The sequence below is a fragment of the Poecilia latipinna genome, unplaced genomic scaffold, assembly GCF_001443285.1.
Source record: "Poecilia latipinna isolate Pla-1442-1.1 unplaced genomic scaffold, P_latipinna-1.0 Scaffold233, whole genome shotgun sequence".
NCBI lineage: Eukaryota > Metazoa > Chordata > Actinopteri > Cyprinodontiformes > Poeciliidae > Poecilia > Poecilia latipinna.
In genome coordinates, this window is record NW_015112849.1 from 170747 (window position 1) to 198163 (window position 27417).

Sequence of the window (27417 nt, forward strand, 5' to 3'; positions counted from 1 at the left end):
ATAACATAAACTCAAGGTATATTTATGTTCTATATATCCATATAGACCATAAACTAAAGGTATATTCATGTTCATGCTGTACCTGATTAATCTTTGCTTGGTAAATTTTCCTGTCATCCTGACAGGAAAACATTGGACCTTTTAGTAAACTGAGATAATTACTGACTATGATAATGACTTCCTGCTGAAATGAGAGGTTAGCCATCATCTCCTTTGTTCCATGTACATTTATGTTGTTCTGTTTATGAAACATGCTAAGCAGAATAACAGGTATTTCACAGATATGTTTTGCTGTTTGCATGCTGTAGCTTTTGAACATGCAAATGGAAAATAAATCTTGTGTATTGTTATCTGATGTTAACAAATATAACATCACTTTTCATAGTCTGGTTTGATGCAAATGACCAAATCAAAAGACGATAAGTATGTTTACATTTGCATTGTTATGACTGTGTTGTTTATTTGTGGGTTTTTTACCTCGACTTTTCTCAGTGATATTAGAGGATCTGTTTGGGACCTTTGACTGCAGGAGAGTTTTCTCTGGAGGTCAGGAAAATGAAAATCTGAATGAGAGGCTGTGAAGATCACCTGCAACTTGACAAATTATGCAGAGCTTCAGACTCAGAGCAAGAAAATGTATTTGAAGAACCAAGTTCTGAATCTCTTTCATTTGGTATTCAAAAACAGAAGAAAATAGCAAAAACTATTTAAAATTGCCCTTTCAATTATATGTTCTTGATAAATTAAACCAAAACAAGAGACACCAAGAGGAACCAATGTTTTATTTCAGTGTTGAGTGTGTGTGAATATCCAGAGATGGGCCTTAAACATGAACAGACATGACAGACAGTAGTTACAAAGAGAGTAAGCAGGCAATAACAGTACATGAAGCTGGTTACAGTCCGGGCTTTCATTGTGAGTTTAAACAATCACTTTTATGATGTTATCGTATTTCTGTTACGGACCTGATTCATTGGATATTTCAACTCAAGTAAGTGAAAGAAATTCCATCATTTTACTCACATTAATTATTTACACATAATAAGGCTGAATATCCAGCAAACAAGGTTTAAATTAGGAAATTACCTAATTTAAACTCCACTGACAAGAAAAAAACTCATTCCAGCTCAATGAGAGACACAAAAAACTCTCAGACGTAGCAGCAACTTTTGTTTGCTAACAATCAGAAAATCCAGTTACACAAACTGACAATCAGCACAAAATAGAAAAAGAAACAACAGATTGATGAGAACTATAATTTTAATCTACTTATTCTGTTAAACATGCAACTGTTGGATGGCTACAGTAAATCTGGCGCGAGTGGACTGAAGAGCCACAAGCTAGTTAGCATTTAAAAGAGACTGAATGAGTTTTAATTAAAAGCTTGACAACATAGATTTTATCCAGTGAGCTGTAGTAAGTGTTTAACCGATAGTTAACTACCTAGTATTAGCTAGCTACCTAGTTTTAACTAGCTAATTTGCATGTTTAGCTAGCTAGTTTTAGCCAAGTTAAAACTAGCATGGTGGCTAGCTAGTATTAGCTAGCTAGTTAACCATGAGGTGCAACGGTCACTGTTTTCAAACTGGCTAACTTTTGTGTTATTCCTTTAAGACGTGACAACTTTATTTTCAAAATTAACTAAATAAATAATTAAATAAATAAGACTAATTATTCCAACCACAACAGACGAGGCAATCGTATTTTGTTTCAGACAACTTGATGAAATGTATAAAAAAACAATACGGGCACTTAAGAAGTTCAAAGCACATGGTGGAAACAATCAAACTGCAAGATAAAGAACCAAATGAAAGGCAAACAATAAACTAAAGTCATTTGTCAGTGGGATCGTCAAGCCTAGATATGATTAAGATAATAACTTCCTATTTTTGATTTATTGTGGAAACCACTGAAAGATATGACAATATTTAAAATGTTTTAGCTCAGTGCTGACATCATTTAAATGGCAGCTAACTGGTTTATGAGTTGTTGGAAGATATTCACTGAATCCGCAGCACCAGTATTGTTCTTCAATGCTCTGTGCTAATGAGACAGGATCTCAAGAGACATTAAAAATTAAGATTGGCATCATTACTGCAGACCATTGAGAGAGGAATCGACCCCTACAATAAAAATGGATGGGCATTAAAAAAATCAATGCAGGAGCTGTGAATATATTGATCATTTATCATGATTGATGACTGATACAGTGTCCAGGCAGTTTATTATGGTGTTCGAGAAAATACTCTGCAATTTTGCAAAAATAGTGACTGAAATGAATTGGTTATCAGTTTTAGGCGTTTGGATACTGTCAGCAAAATAACCAATTTATTTTTGTCATGGTAAGACTTTATGTGACTGGACCAGATCATTTCCTCTCATTAGTCAATCTGTCCAGGATATTATCTACAATCTCATGGAAAGGAAAACAAAACCCAAAAAACTGCAAGATCAGTGTAATATTTGCATGCGTAACACAAGTATTGATGGTGTTGTCTCCTTTAAATCCCTTTAAAATCATCACTTTGGAAAACATTGTTTTTGAAATTTCACTGCGTTAAACCTTTAGACCAGGTTTTGGGCTACCCTCAGTACATTCTGCAGCATTCTGTCCCTGAATGGTCCACATTTGGTGCAGCCTAAATATTTCAACAGAAGGCAACCTGACTTCTAAATGCTTGAATGGAAGCATAAGGTGATAACAAGAGCATGCTTCTCCAACACTGAGGTATTGTTTCAACATGAAAAGACGTGTGAAATTCTACATTTTGAAACTCGATGGAACTCTAAACGCGCTCTAGAACCGTAGACGTTAACAAAAACCCAAATCTGAACATTCTAGAAGCCCCGCCTTCTCTTCACAGTTGCCAAGACAACAAGCAGAGATATACGTCAGTGATTTGAAATGTTGTTTTACCCGGAAATGTTAGAAATGTTCTCACAAATATATAGGATAGATTTATAGAGCATTTTCATTCCTCTGTGTAAGACACAACTGCACACACCAAGCTGTGGGTCGAAGCCGTTTCCAAAGTCCCATTCCACGAGTCAGACAGTCAGACAAGCAGTTGTTTATAATGATGAATCTATTATTCAAGATCTTTAAAGGATTCAATCTTATGGGAGAAATAAACATTCCATAATTAAAACAATCCATATGTACAAACAATGTCCAACAAGCTAGAAGTGGTCCAAAGCGAAGGAATTAATCCAAATTTACCAAATGCCATCCTAACTACAGAGCCGTCACTTTCAAAATGGAGGTTGGAGAGTCGCCATTGGTCTGCAGTTTGCAGACTATTAGGAGCATTGTACATGATAAAATAAAGAAATGTGGCCACAGAGGGAAAAAAAACTCATATGGGGTTGATCCTCCTATTCACACTTCAGTTTTTATGGATTTTTTATTTGATGTAAATATCACTGAAAATTTGCCTACTTTTTAATATTTTTGTAAAGCATGTTTTAAGTATTTAAAAGAAAACAGAGCTTAGAGAATTTAAATATGTTGATGCATTGATACGCCAATCAATGGCGCCATTCATTTTCGTTAGCACTAACTGGCTGTACCTTGAAGATGATGGATGTTAGCATCAGCAGTAGTCCTGAGATGGTTTCCACTGTGTGTATTAATGCATATTAAGGTATATTTGATCTATTATACTAGGTAACTATAAGAGTTTTTAGAGAGGGTCTCCGGTAGTAAAAGATGGCTGAGGTCCCTAACCCTTCGTAAACTTCTGAGGTTTTCCATTCAAATTTCTGAGTTTTAATATTGATAAATGCATACCTTTAATTTTACAACTTTACCACTCTTCCACATTAGCGAATATCCATCATGTTTCTAGTAAATATGTAAAATTAACTGCTCTGTGGCCATATTATTATTTTTTTAATCTACAGTGGCCCTAATCCTCTCATACTTTTTTAATTTAGTGAAATTAAGTGGGATTCCTTGGGTCGTAATCTTGCTCAGATATTTACATTTCCATCACATCTCCACTGAAAGCCTGATCAGTTAAAGCTGACTGCTTCCTTAAAGACAATCTGAGCCGTAGATATGAAGCTTTAGAACAATAAACAGAGAAAAGTCAAAGCTATGGACCCCTTTTACCTCACCAGACATTATTTTGTCTTTTACATACAATACATCAAGGCAGAACATTGTCAAACTATCAATAATTCAAATCATTCCCACCAAATTACATCTGCATTTATGCCACTGACATTTCTTCAATCCAACATTCACAACATAGATTTAATATGCAAGGTTTCCAACGTAGGTCTTCTTCCTTTTTTGCAAACATTTATATTCAATACTTGGCTGGTCAATCTTTTCCGCTTTAGGTGAAGGCAGACATCTTTCATTAAAAACAGGAATTTGTTGCTGCAAAGTACTGCAGACATACGCTTCTGGAGGGGGCAACACTTCACCTTCACCTCTGGCTTCATTCCTCCAGACCTCACCAGGATTAGACGTCTCCTCTGAAGTTCAGGTCATGTAAGGACGGAGGCCAAACGTTTTCCTTGGCATTTCTTTCCTTCAGTTAATCCATCAGGACAAGTTCATGCAATGGATAGATGGAGTTAAACGTTGTGAGCTTTAGCTTTCCGCTCTCACCACTGCCCTGCTTGTTCTCCTACTTCTTCACTAGTCTTCATCATTGTAGGTAGCGGTAGACCTTGAAGCAATGGTTACCAGAGTCGGCGACCACCACATGACCGTCCGAGGTCAGCGCCAGGCCTTGTGGGCCGTACAGCGGGTCTGCTGATGTGTTGATGTAGGACAGGAAGGAGCCGCTGCCATCAAAAACCTGAGAAAGTTCAATGAAAATGAGAAATAAAACTATGGTTTGTTGCTAACAAGCTGCATAAATCAGTGTTGTACCTGTATTCTGCTGTTGCCCCAGTCAGCTACAATGATGTTCCCATTTACGTCCACAGCTACACCAGTGGGAGCGTTGAACTGGCCGTTTCCTTCCCCGTTTGAGCCAAACTTCAACACCAGCTCTCCCTCAGTGGTAAAAACCTGACAGCACACAGATAGCAGATTATGTTCAGTGATTGATTTGCCTCTATTTAAAACAAAGGGGTGACTGTAATTGGTTGCGTACCTTGACAGAGTGGTTATGGAAGTCTGTCACGATGATCTCATTATTCTTGTTCACTGCTGCAAAGTGTGGACCTTCAAGACGAGAACAAGGAACCAATCAGATGTTTCATATCAAAATGTCTTCCCTTCGTGAAAGGATTAGCCAAAAGATTAAAAGCTTCAAATGAAACCTGTTCTGTGTGTAGAACTGAAAAATTAAACTCCAAACATACTTAGATTTACAGGAGTTTCTAACACATTTTAATTTACACAGCAGTTCAGTGGAAAATCCGGTTTACCTGCAAACTGCTTGTCACCATTCCCCCGACTCCCAAACTTAGCAATTAGTTTGCCGGTCAGCTGGAAGATGAAGACTGTACACGCCTTGTTGTCGACCACAATCACGTGACCATTTTGGTCCACAGACACACCTTTTGGCCCCATAAGTCTCCCTGAGCCAAGTTTCGCCTGGGACACAGCAGATGTGCCAGTTATGTCCAAAACATGCCAAACCAGCCATAATGGAAAAGAAATGTAAGCATTGAGGAACTGAACAACATACCTTGAACTTGCCCTCGCACGTGAAGATGCTAACCCATTTGTTATCATAGTCAGCAATGATGATGTCACCGCTCGGGTGCACAGCAACCCCGGTGGGCCGCTGCAGCTGGCCAGGAGATCGCCCACGCACCCCAAAACGACTCTTAAACTCACCTTCATTGGAGAAAATCTGAGGATCAAATGAATTTCTGAGTTTGCAACCTGAAACTTAGCTTGCATTGAATTTACCTTTGTGAGACGTCAAGACTGGATGAACTGAAGTTTACCTGAACACACTGATTGTTGCTGTCAGCTATCAGAATCCTGCCGCTGGAGGAGGCAGCCACTCCCTGAAGGTTGGTGAACTCACCCTTATTTCTACCCTTAGTTCCTGAAAAAGAGAAGAACATACTACTAAAGACCAAGACGTTGTCCATTGTGTTGCTAATTAAGGTACAAACTATTGACCCAAAGTCGCCTCCTGAGTCTGTGAACCTGTACCAAGCATCACCAACATATTTAGCTCCTTCTAGCACATCTACCATGCAGATGGGTGGCCCAGATTATATGTTCAAGAGGAAATCATTTCTTCTCACCGATCTTGAAGATAAGGTCGTCCTCGATGGGATTCTGAGTTTTTCGTCGTGGGGTTCCCAGAGCGCTGCTGGCCCTCTTGGAACCTTTCTTCTTCTGGCCGGGGGACTTTCCTCGCCTCTTTGTCCCGTCAGAGGAGCCTGTGGACGGGGTGGCATTGGCTGCTGAGTTAGTTGCTGTGGTGGTGGATGGAGACACCTGGAAAACCCACAGAGAAAAGAAAACAATAGATATTGGTGTTAACATGTTTCATAAATGATAGCCTCAAAGTGTGGGTTGAATTTTTGGGCATCATAGAGTAAACTGTATTATTTTTCAATATTTTCCATATATATGTATAAGTAAGCATACTCTATCAAAGTTACAAAATTTCAATAAATCACTGATCCTATGTCAGATCAGGTGTGTTAGGTCGACCCACCTCGACCTCGACCTCGGACGCCTTGGTGACGGTCAGCTTGAAGGGACTTCCTTTGATGTGCTGGTCGTACAGGCGGAGAGCCAGAGAGAAGTTGCCCTCTTTGGGCACCGTGTAGACGAACTCATATGTACCGTTCTTGTGGTCCAGAATCTCGCCATCAACAATGCTGCCGTCGGGGGTGAATACCTGCATCGACACACGTTTTACTGAATTTTCTGAAACATTATCAAGAAAATAAAATCATGCAGTCAATTTGTAGATTGATTTATGCCTTCGCAGGTGCTATCATTGTGTAACACCAGCAAATAAGAAGTATTATTTGATATATAGAGATGGACACATCTGCTGAAGTTCAAATAATTAAGTATTTTACTCAGTGTCTTTAAATCCAATAGATCTCTGCTTAGATTTTCCCTCTGTCTGTACTTTTATTTTTCTGAAACAAACCTCAGCTGATAAGATGGCATTGCCAGTCTTGCAGGCTCCCCCTGACTTGTCTCTTGTTACTATAGTAACTGAAGCAGGATGTCCCACAATGCACTGCTCCAAGCCGGTGCCCATGGCTTCACTCTGACTTGCCACAGCACTGAGGAAGAAAATCAGGATTAGAGCAGGGTATGCTATAGAATAATCAGCGCTTTGTTGTATTTTCCATCTGTATCGTCACCTGGTTGTTACTATGGTCCCCAAGTTGTGAATGGACTTCCTCAGTCCGTCCGTCTCCATCACCAGGTCCAGCTGGTCGTTCTCCTCCGGCTGGCACGGCATTCTCAGAATAGCCAGCTCCTTCAGCCTCTCCTCCAGCTCATGCTCCACCTCCAGGGTCGCCACGCTCGCCTCCTCAGCCAGAGCTTCCTCCGTCTGGGTGCAGGTGGCCGTGATGTCCCCGTCTCCACGCGTGAGGTTGTCTATCTGGGCTTGGAGGACCTAAAGACAGGTGGATCATTCTTCAATACTTCAAAGTTTCTCTTCCTGCAAAGTCAGAGCACAGTCCAAATGACTGGGAAATACACTGCTACATCTGTCTGCACCTTTTGTTTGAGCCCATATGTGACTTCGAGCTCCATGAGAAGGACGCTCTTCCGAACGTCCAGCTGCTTGTGCAGGTCCTCGAAGCTGGACTGGATATCCTCTTCGATGGAAGCTCTCTGGTTGTTCAGCTGCTGGAGAATCTCCGAAACGAGGGACAGAGCATCTGAAATCTGGGGCAGTCTGCAGAGGAGGAGGGAAAACAATAATTTCATACTTAACTGCTCTTGTTTTTGTCCATTTCATGTATTTCATTCTTAAACAATCAGCAAATACTTAAATTTGTGCCCTTCATGTGTTGTGTTTCCCCACATGGCCACCAGATGTCAGTGTTTCCCCATTTGCTATATCTCTGTAGCTCAGAGGAAGCCAAAACCACCATGCTGTGCTCCGGTTTCCTGGGAAGTGGAAACTCAGGGCTGGATTTGACATCAGATTCAAGGTAAAAGAGCTCTGATTAAGAAGTTGGAATTCCAATATGGCGGCGTCCATAGACATTGTTTGCAGTAGCCCTCACAAACATCATTTTAATCTTTAATTTCCTCTAGCAAGCATCACTTTTAATTAGCTCAGCTCAGAGTTGCAGGCGATACATTTAACAATGATTTTATACTCACTTTTACATGTGTGTCTTGTGTGTGATTTTTCTGACTGGAAAGTCAGAATTTAGCATTTATGAGTACAACTGGAACACAGTATTAGTCCTAAAAGGCCAGTATCCTGCATGTTTTAGTTCTTGTTTCCAACACCAGAGCCGGGCTAACAACCAGGAAGAGAGCTAAAACATGCAAGATACCTCCTACTGGACTTTGGTCACCCCTACTCAAGCTTTATCTCATTTATGTTCTTTCCTTTTCCTGTTTTAGATCTCAACAGAAATATTAGCATAGAAATGTCCATGTGTGGTCTTCGGGGTTTCTCTGCTGGTACCTGTTCTGGACCGCCCCGAGTCTCTCCTGCAGCCGGCTCCGGTGCTGCTCCAGGGCCTGGCTGAGCGCCACCTTGGGGTGATCCTCATGGGCCGGTAAGCAGTCCTCACACAGGGCACACTCACAGGCCGAGCAGTACAGGTCAGCCACCTGCAGGCAGGTTATATGCAAACAAAATAAATGTAAAACAAACAAAGCAAAGGAACAGTAGTAAAGTATATTTGCATGTTCAAAGGAGTGGGCAGAGGTGTGAACTTATTTTTACACCCACCCCTGTCATGGAAAAAAACCACTTTAGCAAGAGTCTGGATGAGAAGAAATAAGAAACGTATTAAAACCTTGCAAGGTGAGAACATAAATACAGAGTCAAAGGGTCTGTCAGTCGCCTCTGACCTACACTGGGTCTGGCTTCCTTTTATAGGTTCTGGTCAGAGAAGAGAGACTTGATTGGACAATAGGTGTGAATCCCTGATTGTTATATCAGGGATTCAGTGGAGCCCATTCAGATGGTCTGGCCATTTGTCTATTGTTAAGGAAAGGAGGTTGTTCTCTGCTAAAGAGGGCAGATAAGTTCTACATGGGGAAGCAACACTAGATCGTCTCCAGGATGAATGACATCCCCTGATGGCACCGTAGACGTCTATAGGAGAGCAGCTGGACCAATCTGATGATGAGATCCTGCAGACACATGATCTCATCATCAGACACAATCTAAAGCACAAAAGGGGTGAAGAGCTCATTATAAAATGTTCCTTTACAACCCCTCTTACATCATCAGCCAATAAATGTCTATTCATGTTGCCATTAGGATTAATATATGCATTCATTTTGTATAATCGTACATACATTATATCTATTTCACATATTTTATTATCAAGGTACCCATATTATTAAGCTCTGATGTAAATACTGTTGTGTTTTTTGGTTTAATATTCTTTTGTAATGTTCTTATTCACTATTGTGTGTTTTTTAAATGTCCAGTTTGGTTCTTGTGTTGGTAAATCTGGTGTCATCTCACCTTCCCTGCATGCTGCAGGCAGCTGTTCTTGCTGGGCGCAGCCTCCAGGACGGTGCACTCCTCACTGCTGCTATCTGGGGAGTGTTGGTGGGCCTCCATCTGCGCGCGGCAGCCTGCTGGGGGGGAACCTCCACACACGCCCCTCCCTCCTCACCGCAGCCAGGGGAAGACGCTTCACGGTCAAGCTGAGGGTTTGTTGTTGCTTTGGTTTCTAACAGGTTCTTTATCCCGACTCTTTTTGTGTTTTACTCCATTATACATTCAGGAACATTTAGAAAACCACTCCAGTAGAAACTGTTGGCACATTCTGAACATACAAAAGATCTGCACTGATCTTAGGTTTGATTGGTTTTAGTCAGTAATCCACATCAGTGTTATTCTTCTGTAGAGTCTGCTGTCCCACATTCCTGATTAAATATGGAGTCCATGTAAATCACTCTTCCAGTTCCAGGTGTTATTTATCCATTGAAACACCAAAAAGAAGCAGGTGAGAAGCAGATTGTTTCCCTTCAGGAGTAATTTAACTATAATCAGTTCAACTGATTTCATTTGAAGAGATCTGAGGATGAATCCACCGATTCCTGCAGGAGAAAAATAGAAAAGAACGACAGGAGATAAAGATTTAGATAGGAAGGCAGATAAACATGTAGAGAAATAATTAAAATCTTGACCACATGCTTTCATTTGAACAGCAGATACGATCAGTGACACCAGCAGGCTGGCTCACGCTGCTTTATGATAAGGAATAATTTAGTCCTTTGTGTTTTGATCTGTTATCATGCTAGCAGACAAAAGGTATTCAAAATGAATTTTATATTTAATTCAGTACTGCAGATAATCCCCGGACCCATTATCACCACAATGCCCCCTCTGCAGGCCTGAGCAGCTGAGAGGTTTGCTTTAAATAAGCCGAAACTCTCCTTTCCTCAACTGGCCACCAGGTGGCAGTCTACTAATGCCTGAATCTCTCTGCTCTCTTGATCCACTGATATTTGACGCGTATTTTTTTGCATGTGTGGTTTGAAATTTACTTTCTTACTTTTGATGACTTGATCATTTAACAATGAAGCACTGAAGTCTTGCAATGTCTGAAAATCTCCCAGATTTTCCAACTGTCATCCTTTCATATGCTAATCAAGTAGGTGTCACAGAAGAACATGAACAAAGCGATCAATAATCTGGCTGCCCTCCATTTCATATTTGTAGTTTTAGTCATTTTGTGACTGACTTTTAAAGCTTTCTGCCACATACAGTATGTTTTACCCTCCATGCTTTCACACAGCCAAACATTCATGTCCACCTTTAAAGTAGTTTTCCACATTTTACGTAGTTATGACCATGATTAGTAATCGATCACCAGGAGACTGATTGGCCAAACAGGGATCACAACCTAAATATGTGGATCAGGATACAAAACAAAGGTTTCAGAAATGTATGTTTACAATAAACTATGTGAGATTTTTATAGTTATTTACTGTTTTAAATAAAGTGACAATGATGGTTTAAGTACAAGGACAAACTTTTATAAAATCTGGGCTTTAAGTTGGCAAAGGGGGAAACTGATGTGAAGTTTAATAAAAGTGACATCAGATAAAATCTAGGATTTTTATCATACTTTTTTTTTTATCAAACATTAATCCAGAAAGCTGTTGTTCAGTTGTTTGCAGTGTCTCCTGGCATGCATTGGGTTCCCTCCAGGTATTCTGTCTTCTTTCCACTGTCCACAATCATAACAGCGGCAGTAATTCTCTAAGAGACAGACCTCAGCCTCCATGTGACCCTGAAGCAGAAGCAGGTATGGATGATGGATGGCTGGATTACTCTCGCTATCTGTGGGATTTATTGATTTCAATCTGCTTCAGTCACGGTTTCTCTCCTTCTGAATTAGCTTTACTAACTTACTGCTCACACAAAACCAACGGAGACACCTTTAAAACCCACAGCGACAGGAGTTACTGCATGTACGCACTGAAGAAATGACAGCAGAGCAAAGATGAATCAATTCTCTGACTGATGTACAGCTCCGTTATCTCCCTAATGGTACGGCCCACAGAGCAGGGAAAGCCTCTGCCACGGTACGATCCTCACAATGAACTTGTAAAGTCAAAAACTAATAAAGAGCTTTCAATGTAGGTCACCGAACGGACTTGAAAGTGATGGAAAAAGAGGAAGGGAGGGAGAAAGGTTGGGGTTTCCATGGCAACAGACTGCACAGAGGGAGTGGGGGTGTGGTGGCACCAACCGACAAGAAGAAATGGAACGAAAATGTGAAGCGGCGACGGGTTCTTTAATCCCCAGAATCCCCTATATTTATCCTTCAGCATGTGAATGAGTTCACACTGACGCTGCAGAGCATTCTGGGTCGCCGGCTCCCCTCTTCATCAGCGACACACACATCGTGATGATGATGACGGTTAGGTGTGAACAAGAAATCTGTCTGGGCCTCAGTCAGGAGGAGATCAAGCCTCTGATGGGAAAATATGTCTAAAATATGAATTTCAGCATCAGGAAACTGCAGGTAACAACTTTTATGAACCAGGTTTGATTCCTTAGACCCGTCTGTTGATCGACTTTCTTCCAGCCAAGCAGTTTCTGCTCCAGTGTCTCTGTAAAAACACGAGGCCCGATGTTCTGGTGAATAATTCATAGAGGGGAGGGGTTGCAGCTCCGTGTGATTTTGCTTGTAATCCAGTTCAAACGCCTCTGTCCCCTGAGATGTCCTGATCAGCCTCACCTCCTGCAGACAAACACACTGCTATCGTCTGAAACACACATCTGCTCAGCACACACACACACACACACACACACACACACACACACACACATCATACAGCAGAAGATTCCTCTGAAGTCTTCCAGGATGCACACCCCCACATCTCCATTCACTGATGCTCTGATGTTACAATGCAGCAAAGGATTCTGGGACGCTCCCTTGCAGTGGGTTGTGTCTGGTGACGGTCTGTGGCTGCTACGGCTCTGCAGACAATTCAAGCCCTTCTTGTTTTGGGTTTTACAAAGAAGAAACTCAGAGGGATCTTTGAGAGGAGCTGATTGTTTCATGCTCCAGAAAATGTTGTTTCATCTTTTTTATGAAATGATTTAAAGTTTTGAATGGAGATTCACCAGAACAGGTTTCCAATCTGATACTCTGGTTTTTGGAGAATCTGTGTGACCTTATGTGTTTCCATGTCGTGAATATAGGGATGGCATCCTGCATGCGTTGGTTGCAACAAGTTCTTATTTAAGCTAGTGTTCCCTTTCTGTCATGTTGAACCAGTTTCCTCCTCTGACATTGACGGGTTATATTTGTCCTCATTCATTGGCTGTTTTTACTTTGCAAACCTGAAGGATGGTTAGATCATTACTTTCTACACCAATAACTACGAGACGATCAAAGTCACTTCCATCTTAGTCCTTTCTGATGCTCAGTTTGAACTTCTGCTGGTTGTCTTTTTTGCTTCTAGATGCCTGGAAGTTTTGAGTTGTTACAACAGGATTTGATGATTCTCTGTTTGCACTAACAGGTGGTGTACCTTTGTATCTGATTTTGTGTCTGCAGCCATTACTTGGACTTTTCTTTGCTGCACAGACTGGCTCACTTTCTTCCTGAAACAACTGTTTTGCTGCTGTCATCTATTGTCTCTACTTTAGATGGGGTACGGCTGTAAATATGGTTGTCATGCTTTGACTGAAAGCAATCAGACACCATTTAAAGACTGGGAAACCTACTGGACCGATGCAAACTGAGGAGGCTCAACAAAAGGCTCACCAAACAGACACACCGACGTGGCAGCAGAACAATAGTGGTGTATCTGTTGGTGTGGCCTCACAGCAGCTGACTCTCACTGATAAAACTCATGAAAACACATCAGATGGAGGCTTTCACTGCGACATGCACACATGGAGCTCACGTCTGCAGAGGCAGCACTGGACAAGCAGCCTGTCGAGAGCTTTTGTTTATTAGTGACACAGAAAAAGATAAGATGGATTTCAAGTGTCCACACAAGCATAACGGCATAATCCTCTGTGTTCTGCAGCCAGACACGACTCCAGATGCTCTTAGAGTACAACAGTGAGGCAGAACAATCATTAAATACTAAAATATATTTATGAAGGCAACTGACCTCTGATATCTATTCACATATATTCAGAATTATAAAGGGAAATTCATCATTCTTGGTACTAAATTGTGGCTGAGTTTTATTTGAAACGAGAGTTTAAAAGGTCAATGTTTAACTCAGAGACATGTGGTGCCTCTTTATCATGGTGGCATTATCTCCTCCAAGAAGCATGAAAACTCAGAGACTTTGAAAAGTTTGGTCCCAAACGTCTTGGATTAGAGCTGATTTCAGACTTTAACAAATCAGTTCCACAGGTTTGTGTTTCAGGTCAGCATTTGAAACATAAAGGCCATCCACGTCCGAGGGACGATGTGTATTTAATTCACTACATTAAAGCAGGCACTGACATTTTCATTAAATTGTTTCACCTGCATACCGGCTTGATTATCACATAAATCTCACCACATCAGCAACAGGCCGACGGACAAGACCTTTTCTTGTGAGAAAAGGTCGCTTCTCTTCAATTAAATGTCAGGAATTGATTCTGCAATGAGATAAAAATGGGGACTGAAACAGAGCCCTGAGGGACCCCTCATAACAAGCACTTTTACAAGTAAAAGAGAAAATACTTTCTCCTTCTGAAGCAAATAACATTTTAATATCCAGTTTTTGAAAATGAGGTTAATCTCTGTTTAATTTCAGGGTTTTTTTTTTTGCAGCGATCCAGTTCATTCATGACTGAATGAGCTTCGTCTGACGAACCAGAACTCACTCAGTTAATTGAAAAACTGCTTATTTCTGTCTGGATCAGCAGACGAGGCTCCATCACCTGATTACAAAGCTCAATAAAAACTAATTTCAGGGAAACCTGCTGGTAGAAAGTCCATAAATCAACAAAACGGTGGCAATCAGACAAAGAAAACACAACACACACACACACACACACACTCGGTTCATCTGATCCGTCTCCTCTGATGTTCCCACGGGAATGTTTGCATCCACTTTCTGTTTTTCTGTGTTGTAATCACTCATTCATCACGTACTGGTCCCACACATACTCTTCCTCTTCTCCCTTTCGGGGATGAAATCAATAAGAAGCTTCAGTTTTGCTGCTGTAAGTGTTGAAGGTTTAAAGTATCCCAACATCTGCAGTGTTTTTGGGATGTGTGGGATTCAGAAAGAGGTTATGCTAACTTTATTCTGTGGCAATAAAAATTGACTGTATACTTTCATAGTGGTTTAACTAATAACTTTGTTTTTTATTGATTATCTTTTGTAGCTGTTTTGATGGAAGAATCCTGAAATGCAGTAAATTAATCTGACTCTTCAAAATGAAAGACAATCTGTAACATTTATTTAAAAATCCCCATGATAAAAAGAAAAAATATTTTATGTTTTTAAAGTTGCTTTGTCTCATTTGTTGCCATTTTTGTGTCTTTTAGTTATATTTTGAGCTATTTCATTGCTGTGTTTCTCATGTTTTATCTCTTTCTAGTTGATTTGATTCTCTTTCTACTTCAAGTTCCCGTTTTGGTTGTTCTTATCTTCTTATAACAACTTTTTATTCAGAGTTTCTGGTTCAACTGTTCTGTCATTTTAACATTTATTCATCAGCTGTTTTTTAGAAATTAATCTGAATCAGTTTATGAAGCTTTTGTGATGTTTTATTGACTTTATTTTGCATTGATTTGCCTTTTCTTCTGCATCTCTTCCTAACAGTTATTGTTGAATTTATGATACGTTATATTTTCCCCTTTATGTTGATGTTTGTGATATTTTCAGCCGTGTTTTTCTATTTGCGCTCATTTTGCATCCATTTCCTCTCACTCAACTGGATTTTGCAGCTTTAAACATCATTTTTTGCAGAATTTGTCGATCGGTTGCATCTGATCACTGATCCATCTGAATCCTGCAGGAGCTGCATGTTCCTATAAACAGAATATGTCGCTGTGATGAGACCTCAGTTTCACTTCAGAGAAGTGACGTACCTTCTGTTTCTGTTAGCAGACAGGATGCTAGCGTGTCAATGCAGGCCTGACAGCACACACACACACACACACTCACACTTATCTATCCACAAATAGCTGATCAGTTTGCGCTGCATTCAGTCGGTCCATCCTCATTTCCTCCATCCCTGCTCCCATCCTGCAGTCATCTTCCCCCTCTCTGAGGCATGCTACAGCTGCTGCTGTCACCCCCAAACATTCCTCCACCCATCGATCACTCATCCATCCATCCACCCCTCCATCCATCCATCCATCCATCCATCCTTCTGTCCTCAGGAAATGCATCCAGCTCTCACCCTGTTTTCCAGGCCATCAGTGGGAGCGTCTGTTTTCCAACCTGAAGCCATCGCGTCATGATACCGTCTTGTTTGCTGCCTCTCCTCTCCTCTCCTCCTGGTCTGTGTGTGTATGTGTGTGTAAGAGGGGGAGGATATCATCGTCACGGCAACACCAGCAGCTTGCAGCAGCAACAGCCACCACCGAGGAGGAGGAGGGATGGAGGCTGCGGGGGTTAAATAATCTGCACTTTGAGCATCCAATCAGGAGCAAGATAGGGAGAAAAGGAGAGAGGGGATTGGTCCATATGTCCACATACTCTCTCTCAATGACACTCTATTCATTTTAGTGTCTCTTGACCTGCAATAGTCACAAGGTTTTTCTTTCTTTTTTTCTTTTTCTTTTTTTGCAGATATAGATGGTATGATATGTATAGCAAGAATATTATATAATATTATATTATAATTAAAAAAAAACAGAAAAAGGTAGTAAAACTAAATGTTTTAAAGTACCAATAATAAAACAAGTTGTAAAATCTAAGAAACCCAAGCAGGAAAGGATAAAAATACAATAATTAATTTCAAGAATGAAAATGTTAAAAGACAACAGATTTTCAGATCGATTAAAAACATAAATACTTTGGTGTACAATAGCTGCTGAAAACATTTTTAGATAATGAAAAAGTATTTCAGTGTCTGAAATGCATTTAACAGAAAAATCAGCTTTTTACCATTATCAGTCCAATTTTAACTCAGACTAACATTCATAAAACATAAGAAAAACTATTAAAGAAACAAAATGTAAAATATATAAAGTATTTTGCTTACAATGTGTGTTCATATAAACATTTGATTTAACCTGAAAACCCTTGGATAAAACTCTGGAACTTTTCAAAATATTTTTGTTCTTTGTTTAAAGAAAGAAAGAAAGAGAAAGAAAGAAAGAAAGAAAGAAAGAAAGAAAGAAAGAAAGAAAGAAAGAAAGAAAGAAAGAAAGAAAGAAAGAAAGAAAGAAAGAACGAATCTAAACAGTATTTTGCAGCAATAGATTTTGTCCCACTCCACCTCCCGTCCGGCAGGCGGCGCCAGTCCGCCATGACGTATTTAAGCAGCGACGGAAGGTTGGTTCGGTCATTTTACCACAGCCGGGCGAGAGGAGCAGGTAAATCTGTCTTTACTGCTGATTTTTTTATCTCATAGATTAAAATGTATAATTTAACATCAGTCTGTTTAAATGTGCTACATTTAATCGTTATCTGATAATGTGAAGACGAGATGACGAGTTTATTTGGTGGATGGAGTTAGATTGTTTCACGCTTATGTCTGTCACGAACTTTCACCTCCAGGTTGTGACGCGTCACATGGTCATTTCATGATCCTTTATGATGAAGTTGCGTTTAACTCTTTGCGTTTAGACTTACAGAAGTTTTCTATAAAATAATTTATTTGTAGCTTTGCCGTGTTTCTGTGGATTCAACCTGTATCATCTATATAAGAGCTGTTGAGCTATGGACCAGACATTTCTAGATTATTGCAATAGTAGGTTAATTTACTGAACATGTGTAGTAGAATGAAGTGTGTTCATTATGAATTCCCTATTTTAGTCAAATAACATAATATTTTGTGGCTAAATTTAATATAATTTTAATAGAACATTGTAGTGAAACCCTATAAAATGTTTCCTTTGAGAAAAACCTCTTTAGGAGCAGGAAACTAAGCCAACCTGTTACTCAGACATTTAGAAAATGTATGAATTAGCTCAAACATCATGTCACCTTTATTTTATTACATTAATTAGGAAAATGCATCTTGATGTGTAGCTCTGAATAATTTGGTTTATTTCTCCTTTTTTCCAGGATTGAAGGCGTTGGACCAGCAGCATCTCAGACCAGGTTAGCCTCCTCCATGTGATCTCGGCTACATTCATTTCCTGCGCTGTGATGACGCTTTTCCTGCCATTCGTAGTTTCCACCAGAGGTCTTAAGGACCAAAGATGGCTTAAATCTTCCTTGGATGTCTGAGCGACTTGCTGTCCTCACCAGACTGTATTATTCTTTCTGGTTCCTTTCTGACAACAACTCTTTCCTCAGGGTTCTGCTGGTTGGGACAGAAAATGGCCCTCACAGCCACCGTAGAGGCTTGGTTGACCGCTACCAAAATGATGACTGATGTATTAAGGAGAAGAAAAGCAAGAATCTCCTCAGGTAGAGTATTGATGATATAAGATGTTCTTTTATGGTTAAATCTGAAAGGTGGGGAGAAATTCTGCCAATAAAAACTAGTACGTTTCAATTTATTTTAAGTATAATCAAATAAAAGTTTAATAAAACCTGAGTTTTCTGTGTTTCCACCTTAACTCAATGAAACTATTTTAAAGTAATTGCTTTAAAAATGTGGTGAAGGATTTCTGCAAAAGCTTTGGAAATGCATTTATTTTAAAGATCGTGTTAAAGGTAAATCACCTGTGAGGTGATTGCTTTATTCATTATAGATATATTTTATGGGTTTTTGTCGGTGCAAATCACTTTTTAGAGCGTCAATTTCCTAAACTTTCTCGTGACCGTTTTTTTTTTTACCTCCAGGGGGCGCCATCGAACTATCAAACTACAGATATAGGAAACCTTAAATCATGGCCTCTGGAAAACCACTGAACATTGAATGCAGTTATAATTGTAACATGGGTGTCAATTGGAACAGCATGTGTTGAAACGGGTCTAAACTTCTGTCAAAGGAAGGTTTTCTGCAACCATGTTAGAAAGCAACAAATCCTGGTGACTTGGTGATTTTAGGGTGATAATCTGAAATATTATCACCCTAAAATCATATAAGCAGAACTGGCATTTAGGGTCCCTGCTTTAAAGTCTTTTTTGTTTTTTTTTTTAATTAGAACCTCAAAAATGAGTTTGCCTAAATTATTATTACCTACTAGAAATTTGAGAATAATTCTAAGAAGTCTTAAAATGAGCGTTTAATGTGGCAGTGCTGCTGGTTCCGAGTGCTGGAACAATATTTTCAGTTGAGAGAAATTCAATCTTCTTTGGTTTACAGAGAACAGATTTGTTGTTTCACCATGAGAGGGAAAACTAATCGTATTCGTCTGTTTACAGGCTGAATCCTTGCTGCCGTTTCTCTTGCCAAACGATGAAGCTGCTGGTCTTTCTCCGCTCATATCTGCTCATCTAACTGGTATGTTTGATTCAGTTCTTATTAAACTGGTTTTGGTCGCTGTGATGACGCTTTTCCTGCCATTCGTAGTTTCCACCAGAGGTCTTAAGGACCAAAGATGGCCAAATCTTCCTTGGATGTCTGAGCGAATTTTAAAACCTTTTAATTGTACAATCATATATTTATACATCATAACTAAATATTTATTCATTTGTCTTTTAGGGAATAATGATGTGGCCTCAAAGCAGCTGCTGCAGTGAAAACCTTCAGGTTAGTATTGTGATAAACAGTATTAGGTGTCTGATTGGTCGCTGTGATGACGCTTTTCCTGCCATTCGTAGTTTCCACCAGAGGTCTTAAGGACCAAAGATGGCCAAATCTTCCTTGGATGTCTGAGCGACTCTAAACTATTATTTGGTGTAATAATCTTCATCCTTTGCTTTAAATCTAATGTCGTTTTGCTTGTTTCAGGTGGAGGAGTTTCTGCATGAAGGCCTTTCAGTATTGGAGGCATACAGGTTGGTATCTGACGACTTTATGATTTTTTTTTTTAACCATCTGACAGGTGTAGTGAAAGACGATGTCTGTTCGCTGTGATGACGTTTATTCCATCCGTTCGCAGTTTCCACCAGAGGTCGAAAGACCAAAGAGGGTTCATTCCTTCCTTGGATGTCTGAGCGAAAAATATTAAAACTGTACTGTGTTTGGGACAAAATGTGTGTAATTGATCCGTTGTGTAGTGAGGTCCAGTCCACCGTCTGGGCTGGTCTCTGATATTCCTGCTCTGGTTAATGAGTGAGAGCTGAGCGGCTCAGTCTAATTTAAACATGTTTTGAGTCGACTCTTAACTCTGTTGTGGAGCGATTACTGAGCCAAATGCAACTCAGGGCGTCTGCATCCCTAGAAAAAAATGTAGGTCATTTAAGGCCTTAAATTGTCATGAATTCATTAAGAAATGTTGGTAATTTTAATCACAGGTGTTTCATTTTATCTATGTAGTTTCTTTCCCTTGTGTGACTTCTCAGGCAAATGTTTAAATAAACATCCTCATGTTCTGAGTGGAGGTGGTTGAGGCTACCGCTAACTACGTACATTTCAGTTTAAGGGAGAGCAGAATAGAAATGATATCCGTTTTCTGATGCGTTGCTAAGAGCAGCAGCATTATGAAGGAGGGCAGATTTCCACTTTTTGTTCAGCCCACAATGAAGGAAAACCACCAACCAGACGTTTCTTTCCTCTTCCAGGTGGTGAAATGTGGTTAATCTGCTGGATCGTCACCGTTGGTTACGAACCTCATGAATCTGATGGTATGTCCAGGTTTATATTTACTCTTATTTTGAGTCGCTGTGATGATTTTCTTCCTTCCATTCGCAGTTTCCTCCAGAGGTCTAAAGACCCAAGATGGTTCATACCTTCCTTGGATGTCTGAGCGACTTTACTTCTGCTTGTAACGGTTTAATCAAATTCAGATTTTCTTACGTTTTCTGCTCTTCTTCCCACAGATGGACTGATTCAGTGACTGCTGCTGTTCTCTGGGATTATTTTATAATTTATTAATAAAGTCTGATGTAAATGAAACTGAGAAGTGTTTCTGTATGAATAATTTTATGTGCTGTCATTCATCTGGATTTAACTTTAACATGGACCAATTAAACAAAGGCCTGGAAAATGTTTTAATTAAAGTGATGTTAGTTTTTATTATTTTATGATGGAACGAATTGAGAATAAATTTTAAAATGTGTCAACTTTTTAGATTTTAACCAACGGGGCTGTTAAGATTTTGGCTGATGGCTTGTACTTTCTAAAGATTTATTTTAGATTTTACTTTTTTCTGGTGAGGAGTGACATTTATAGATCAGTATGTAAAATAAAAGAACTTCTAGACTTTTTCCTTTCATGACTTTGGTATGATGGTAGATTGGGTCAGACTAAGATTTGTTTTACATTCCAAGAATAAAGTAAGCATGAAGTCACACTGGCAGAATGAAGACTACATATTAATAGGCACAAGTCATAAAGTTAGCAGAAGTTGACTTGATAATAGAGAAAAAAGCTGGTGCTTCCATCATTTTATAAAACTTAATCTAACACTGACGCTTTAAATACTTTCAGTTGCCCTAACCTTCCTTATATAAAGACTCGCTATTTAATGACAAAGCTTTACTAGTATAAAATCTATAGTTTAAAAACGATATTCAACGTACTTATTTAGGAATATATACTGCTCAAAAAAATAAAGGGAACATTTCACTTTAATTTTGTGTGTGGCCCCAAATCCAGGCCTCCATTGGTTAATAAATTTGATTTCCATTGATGATTTTTGTGTGATTTTGTTGTCAGCACATTCAACTTTGTACAGAACAAAGTATTCAATGAGAATATTTCATTCATTCAGATCTAGGATGTGTTATTTGAGTGTTCCCTTTAGTTTTTTGAGCAGTGTATATATATTTAAATGTATATACACTTACATTGTATTTACAATGTAAGTGTATATACTTACACTGTATATAAGTACATTGTACGTATGTACATTGCGATGTTGTGCGTATTGTCCCTCATGGCTTTGCGTACACTCGCCTCGTAGCCGCTAACGCCGCCGGCCGGCTTGTCTTCAGCAGGAGGGGACAGGGTGAGGCCATGGCGGCGGTTCAGCCTCAGGTCAGTGGTTTACTGTTAAAATATGAATATTTTATTCTGGTCTGACTGCGAACTGTTTGATGTTGTACGTTAAAAAGCGGAAATGAGCGCGGACAACTCGTTAGCTAACAGGCTAACTAGCTGTTGACTGCTGGTGTTTTGACGTGGCATTACAGCGATGTTATTACACACGTTTCCACCACATTTATATCATCTACCCGCTGCTAAATGGCGTTTAGTTGGGTTGTATCGGCTGTTTACCTGAGCGGCTGAGTCGTGTTGACCTACATTTAAATGTCCAGAGAGAGTTCAAACCTCCCAGCTGCTGCTATTTGTGTCTCATTACAGGACGACCTGCTGAAGATGACCCACCGGGAGAACTGGAGGTGAGTGGTGGCAGCTCCCTTCATCATGCTGAGGGAAAGGCATCACCAGCTGTGACTCCAGCTTCCTCCTCCTCTCTGCAGGGTGCAGCATGAGCGGCTGCACATCAAGCACCGGGGTCATGAGGCCATGCATGCGGAGATGGTGCTGATCCTCATCGCCACGCTGGTGGTGGCCCAGATCGTCCTGGTGCAGTGGAAGCAGAGGCATCACCGCTCCTACAACGTGAGCATGATCTGATCCACTGATCCAGACAAATTCAGCTGCTCTCCATGGAAACACAAACAGAGCTGCTAGTTTGTCTAACAAACTTTTCCACGTTTCCACAAACTTCAGTTTACTTTACTACGGTTTTACATGACAGACCAGCAAGAAGTAGTCAATAAATGTAAGGTGAAAGAAAATTGAAACATGCTTTTTTTGCAACTATAAATCTGAAAAGTGTGACATGCCTGTATATTCATCCCCCTGAGTCAGTACTTACTATATTTATATGCTAAGAGTGGAATTTAGTTTAATATTTACTAAATAGCTCATGTCTGCTTCCACTGCTGAGGAAAAGCTTGCTCACAGCATCATGCTGCCACTACCATGTTTCACCGTGGGCATGGTGCACTCAGGGTGAAGAAACTCCCCTGCTCAGTTTCCTCAGGAAGAAATCTTTACAGTTTTTCACTAAACTGTAAAGTCGACCCAGATGGGGCCCGTGACCTCAGGGGTCTGTTCTTATGTAATCTGTAAACTCCTTTCATTTAAACCAAAGATCAGAAAGGAACAACTAATGACTTAACAAAACTCACTTAAAACATCAAAAGTTTCACTTTAAACATCCTAAAAACCAGATTGATGTAAAAACTGTTGGTGGTTTTTAGCTAAGGTTTTGCCGGAAGTGGGACTTGGAGTGAAGCTGTGATCTGCTCTGTCGTTTCCTCCAGCTGGTGACTCTGGTCCAGATGTGGGTGGTCCCACTTTACTTCACCATCAAGCTGTACTGGTGGAGGTTCCTGTCCATGTGGGGGATGTTCTCCGTCATCACCAGCTACGTCATCTTCAGAGCCACCCGCAAGCCGCTGTCCTGCAGGACCCCCAGGTAGGAGGGCGTCTCAGAGAACTAAAACTACAAATAATAAAACTTTTTTTGCTTGGATGTGTAACCGTGACAACAAAGTGTTATTTATACAGCCAGGAGCAGCTGATTAGCATCTTAAAAGCTCAAATAATACCTGAACTCTGGCCCAAAATCCCAGGGGATTAAAAAGAGACTCCATAGGTGCAGAGAGAGAGCAGGAAGCTCAAACCATGACCAGACAGAGGTTTAAAACACAGCAGCAAAAGCAAAGGAGGTGGATCAGCACAGCTGTTAACAGTTGTGAAACATGAAATTTTTTGTTTTATTTGTGAGACTGAATAAACATGGATCTCTTTGCTGGTGTGTTGAACTGTTTTTATTCACCGTGTCTGTGTTTCCTCTCCAGGATGGTCTACAAGTGGTTCCTGTTGATCTACAAGCTGAGCTACGCTGTGGGCGTCCTGGGCTACCTGGCCATCATGTTCACCATGTTCGGCTTCAACGTCTTCTTCAGGTAACATCTACCAACAACTAAACTGAACCTGTGATCTGAAACTGGGTTTAAAATGTCAAGCAAAGCGCTAACATTACAGTTTTTCTTCAATTCTTTTTAAAGAACATCAGGTTTCCAAGTGCTCATAAACCCCACCTTACAGAATCTGCATTCAGTTTTGTACTTTCTAGACTTTATTTAAAAAGTGCCAGAGTTTCTCACTTTGAATTAGAGCTGATTGAAGGTTTTCACACTCTGAAAACCAGAAGCAAACGTCTCCCTGTTCTCATTACTTTTGGTACATATAGATAAAACATCTTGTAATTTTCTACCAGTATAAAGTTTATGCTTCTTACAGTAATGTGTGCAATGTTCTAAAACTACATAGAAATCTTGAAAATTGAGTGAAATGGAAACAAACCTTTACAAATGAACCTTATTTATTTGTCTGCCTACTTTTTTATTTTAAAATGAAGTGAATTTTTACTTTATTTTCAAACGTTTCCTCCTGCCCCTGTTTGTTTGCCTGTGCAGGATCAAGGCGGAGGACTCCATGGACGTGGGCGTCATCATGCTGTTTTATGGCCTCTACTACGGCGTCATGGGCCGAGACTTTGCAGAAATCTGCTCTGACTACATGGCTTCTACGATCGGGGTAAAGGAAGCCGCTGCTGCCTTCAGCAGAGACCATTTCACTGCAACCCAACATGAAAACCGTCCAGTCTGAGTGAATATTTACTCTAAATGCAAAAAATCCTGCAGAAAATAACAAAAATTACTTCAAGCTTGCAGGATCAACACATTTTATATATTTACAGATAATTAAAGAAAATTGTTTATGACTCCATACAGTTTTCTGGTTATTTTGATGGTCTTATTTGTATAACACTAACAAAACACCCATCTATGTGCCTTCAGTACTACAACAAGGGCGGCATGCCCAGCAGGAGCCTGAGCGGAGACATCTGCGCCGTGTGCGGTCAGAGGATCCTGGTGGAGGTGGAGGAGGAGGGACTTATAGAAGACACCTTCCAGCTGTCCTGCGGTCACATGTATCCTGCTGCTCTCTGAGGCTCGTTTCTCCCAGGCTTTTCTCTTAGCAGGAACCAGGAAACGCTCCTTCTCTCCATGCGGAGCCTGTCAGCCATTCCTGTTGCTTCCTTAACTCACAGACTCTCCGCCAGATTCCATGAGTTTTGCATCCGGGGCTGGTGCATTGTGGGTAAGAAGCAGACGTGTCCTTACTGCAACGAGAAGGTGGACCTGAAGAGGATGATGAACAACCCGTATCCTTGGTTTGTTGCTGATGTTTAATGGCACAAATTGTGCTCATCCGCTCAGTTTGAACTCATTTTCTTTGTGCAGTCTGTACATTTGAATGCATTTTCAAATATCCTAATAGAAATAACTGTCATATTCTCAGAAAAGAAAATTGGGCAATGAAAGTTGTTCTCCACAAGTTTACTTCAGCACCATTTTTGTTTAAATTGCAAAGAATAAAATTATTCTTGTTTCATGTGCGTTAAGAGCTACACAAAAGCTTAAATCACATTGAGTTTAAAAGCCTGAGGATAAAAACTTGTTTAATCTGTTCCTGTTTCATAAAAACTGAGGAATCCTGAAATAATGGATTTTCATATTCTGATGTGAACCAGCAGCTCCTCTGCTGTTCTCCTTAACTCCTGCTTCCAGCTGGGAGAAAACCCACGTTTTGTACGGCCAGTTGCTCGACTGGCTGCGGTATTTAGTTGCCTGGCAACCCATCATCATCGGCATCGTTCATGGAATAAACTTCTCTCTGGGCCTGGAGTAGAGCCCTGAGGAACCCCGCTACAGGATTATCTGCAGTCAGCGCCACAAAGGACTGCTTCAGGCTGCTGTTTTGAACTCTTGCTGAATTTCCTGCAGGATTAATTCTGTCCCATAACTTTAACTTCAGAGGTTGCTGCAAAATCAAGCTGCTGCCAGCACAAAGGAAACTTCAGGCACAGATCCAGTATTTTATGCTGTTTCTTGCAATCGGGTTTTGTTTAAATGAAACATTAATTCATCTTGTATTATCTAATTAGGTTTTATTTGCACACTCTTTGCTGCTGGATTTTTTGACTCCAGTAATGAATTTCTGCTTTATTTATCTAAAGCTCTTTGCACAGTGTTTACATAAGGACTTCTCTGTCCACATGGTTCTGGTTACTCCTAAAAGCTGTTTTTCAGGTCTGGTTGTTTTAAATGTTTCCTTTGGAGCTCACGTTTTATTTAAATATTGTCCATTTAAGTTAATTTCAGAGGTAAATTATTGGTTTGTCCTAAACCATCAACACAGAGAATAAGTGCTTTTCTGAAAAATGCGGGAATTTGATTTTAAAGTGTCAAAAAAGTCCGTTTTGTCAAATGAAATATTTAATTGCCAAAACCTCTGAATCTGACTTTGTATTTAATAAATAATTCAGAAATATTTTCAAAGTGTGATGTGCATGTAGTTAAACCTACAGTTTAGTCCAACAATCTTATGAATCTTATAAAAAAAGCGAAAATACTCGGGTTTTTTGATAGCGAGTATTTTCGTTGTAGATTCCAACGCAATCATTTCCGGTTGAGTTCAAACTAAATCAGAAACAAGAACTTTACAACAATTTGGATTCGCTCTCTAGTTTGACGGCATGTAGAAAATTAACTTTATGAACATAGACGAAACTAAAATAGAAATTTTAAAAAATCGGTAAGCTGATGATGCAAACTTTTGACTTAAAGTGGATGTTTGTTCGTTTCCGTTTTAGAATTCCTAGTTGTAGTTGAATGCACCATATAACACGTAGTAGCCGCTGATTGGCTCTCGACACACACGGCGCCATTTTATAAATCCTCTCAGCGCTAAACACCGAGTCAGTGTCGTAGGAGAGAGAACAGAGATAGGAGCTGCAGCGAGACTGAATATCCACTGGTGGGTCAATGTCCGCCGGTTAACAACCATAAATCCTCTCCTCCACTGTCGGTGTCCTTCCTTCCGGTTGTTTATGGTATTTGTCTCACTTTTCATTGTGCAGCTAAAGCAAACAGTTTCCAAGGACAGAAAAGCAAACAAGTTTCCAAGGATAGAAAAGCTTCGTAAGTAACAGTCGAGTGTTTGGCAACATGGTAAAAAAAGTATTGCTTAATTTAAAACGGGAAAATGATGAATAAAAATGTAAATGCTGGATTTTTTATTTAATTGCTTGTACACCCACTGGTATAACAGAAGGGATAACCAGACAGCATCGATCTGTAGCTTCCTTTGGAGCGACAGTAAAAGGCAGCTCCTCTTTTTTGCAAAACATGAATACATTTTTGGATAGTTGGTTCAAACTCCATGTAAAATGCAACTTTAGATGCATGAAGCATTCACTCTAATAGGGGAAAAAATGAAACTCGCTTTCAGTGTTTTATTTGGCAGTTAGCCTCTATATCAGGGGTGTCGAACTCAATTTCACCGAGGGCCACTAAAGCATATTGGCCCCCCTCAACGGGCCACATTGACGGTACAAATCAAGAGTGCATCCCTGCTAAAACACATCCCAGAAAAAAGGTTGACTTCCCTCATTCAGTTCTGTAGAGCCTTATAATGAGTAAATGATCCAGGTGTGTTAGAGAAGGAACGCATTAAAGTTACAGATGGTAGTTCTGGAAAACTAGACTTGGGCAGCCCTAGTATAAATGTATAAAAA

At 40.0% G+C, this 27417-nt stretch overlaps 2 protein-coding genes and 1 long non-coding RNA gene across 4 annotated transcripts; 2 read left to right on the forward strand and 1 right to left on the reverse strand.

The window, feature by feature from the left end:
- Positions 1-763: 763 nt before the first annotated feature.
- trim2b (tripartite motif containing 2b) lies at positions 764-16192 on the reverse strand. The gene is made up of 14 exons (XM_015032194.1): positions 15987-16192; positions 9624-10204; positions 8607-8755; positions 7679-7859; positions 7315-7574; positions 7095-7233; positions 6648-6833; positions 6229-6424; positions 5920-6023; positions 5655-5822; positions 5392-5560; positions 5115-5185; positions 4889-5029; positions 764-4814 (listed from the first exon to the last, which is right to left on the reverse strand). Exons 2-14 carry the CDS (start codon positions 9720-9722, stop codon positions 4662-4664), a joined length of 2016 nt encoding a protein of 671 aa, XP_014887680.1. The 5' UTR covers positions 9723-10204; positions 15987-16192; the 3' UTR covers positions 764-4661.
- Positions 16193-16999: 807 nt separating this feature from the next.
- LOC106947297 (uncharacterized) lies at positions 17000-20712 on the forward strand. 2 transcript variants are annotated; one of them, XR_001424959.1, is made up of 8 exons: positions 17000-17127; positions 17822-17857; positions 18056-18169; positions 19073-19151; positions 19353-19400; positions 19602-19648; positions 19753-20437; positions 20633-20712. It is a non-coding gene; the product is annotated as an uncharacterized LOC106947297 (long non-coding RNA). The 2 variants fall into 2 exon arrangements; XR_001424958.1 differs by having other exon boundaries at positions 17021-17127; positions 20375-20437.
- Positions 20713-21770: 1058 nt separating this feature from the next.
- Positions 21771-26171, forward strand: rnf175 (ring finger protein 175). Its single transcript, XM_015032195.1, has 9 exons — positions 21771-21791; positions 22119-22156; positions 22238-22379; positions 23090-23244; positions 23630-23737; positions 24251-24371; positions 24635-24768; positions 24901-25002; positions 25409-26171. Exons 1-9 carry the CDS (start codon positions 21771-21773, stop codon positions 25527-25529), a joined length of 942 nt encoding a protein of 313 aa, XP_014887681.1. The 3' UTR covers positions 25530-26171.
- Positions 26172-27417: the final 1246 nt, after the last annotated feature.

Bases quoted from the DNA above. Each gene is read 5' to 3' on its own strand.
- trim2b (XM_015032194.1), bottom strand. From the start codon at position 9,722: ATGGAGGCCCACCAACACTCCCCAGATAGCAGCAGTGAGGAGTGCACC. The intron at 6,024-6,228 runs GTGAGAAGAAAT...TCTCTTTTTCAG, and splicing joins CGACCTTATCTTCAAGATCG to GAACTAAGGGTAGAAATAAG. The intron at 5,030-5,114 runs GTACGCAACCAA...GTGTGCTGTCAG, and splicing joins TCCATAACCACTCTGTCAAG to GTTTTTACCACTGAGGGAGA.
- rnf175 (XM_015032195.1), top strand. From the start codon at position 21,771: ATGGCGGCGGTTCAGCCTCAG. The intron at 22,380-23,089 runs GTGAGCATGATC...CGTTTCCTCCAG, and splicing joins GGCATCACCGCTCCTACAAC to CTGGTGACTCTGGTCCAGAT. The intron at 24,372-24,634 runs GTAAAGGAAGCC...ATGTGCCTTCAG, and splicing joins ACATGGCTTCTACGATCGGG to TACTACAACAAGGGCGGCAT.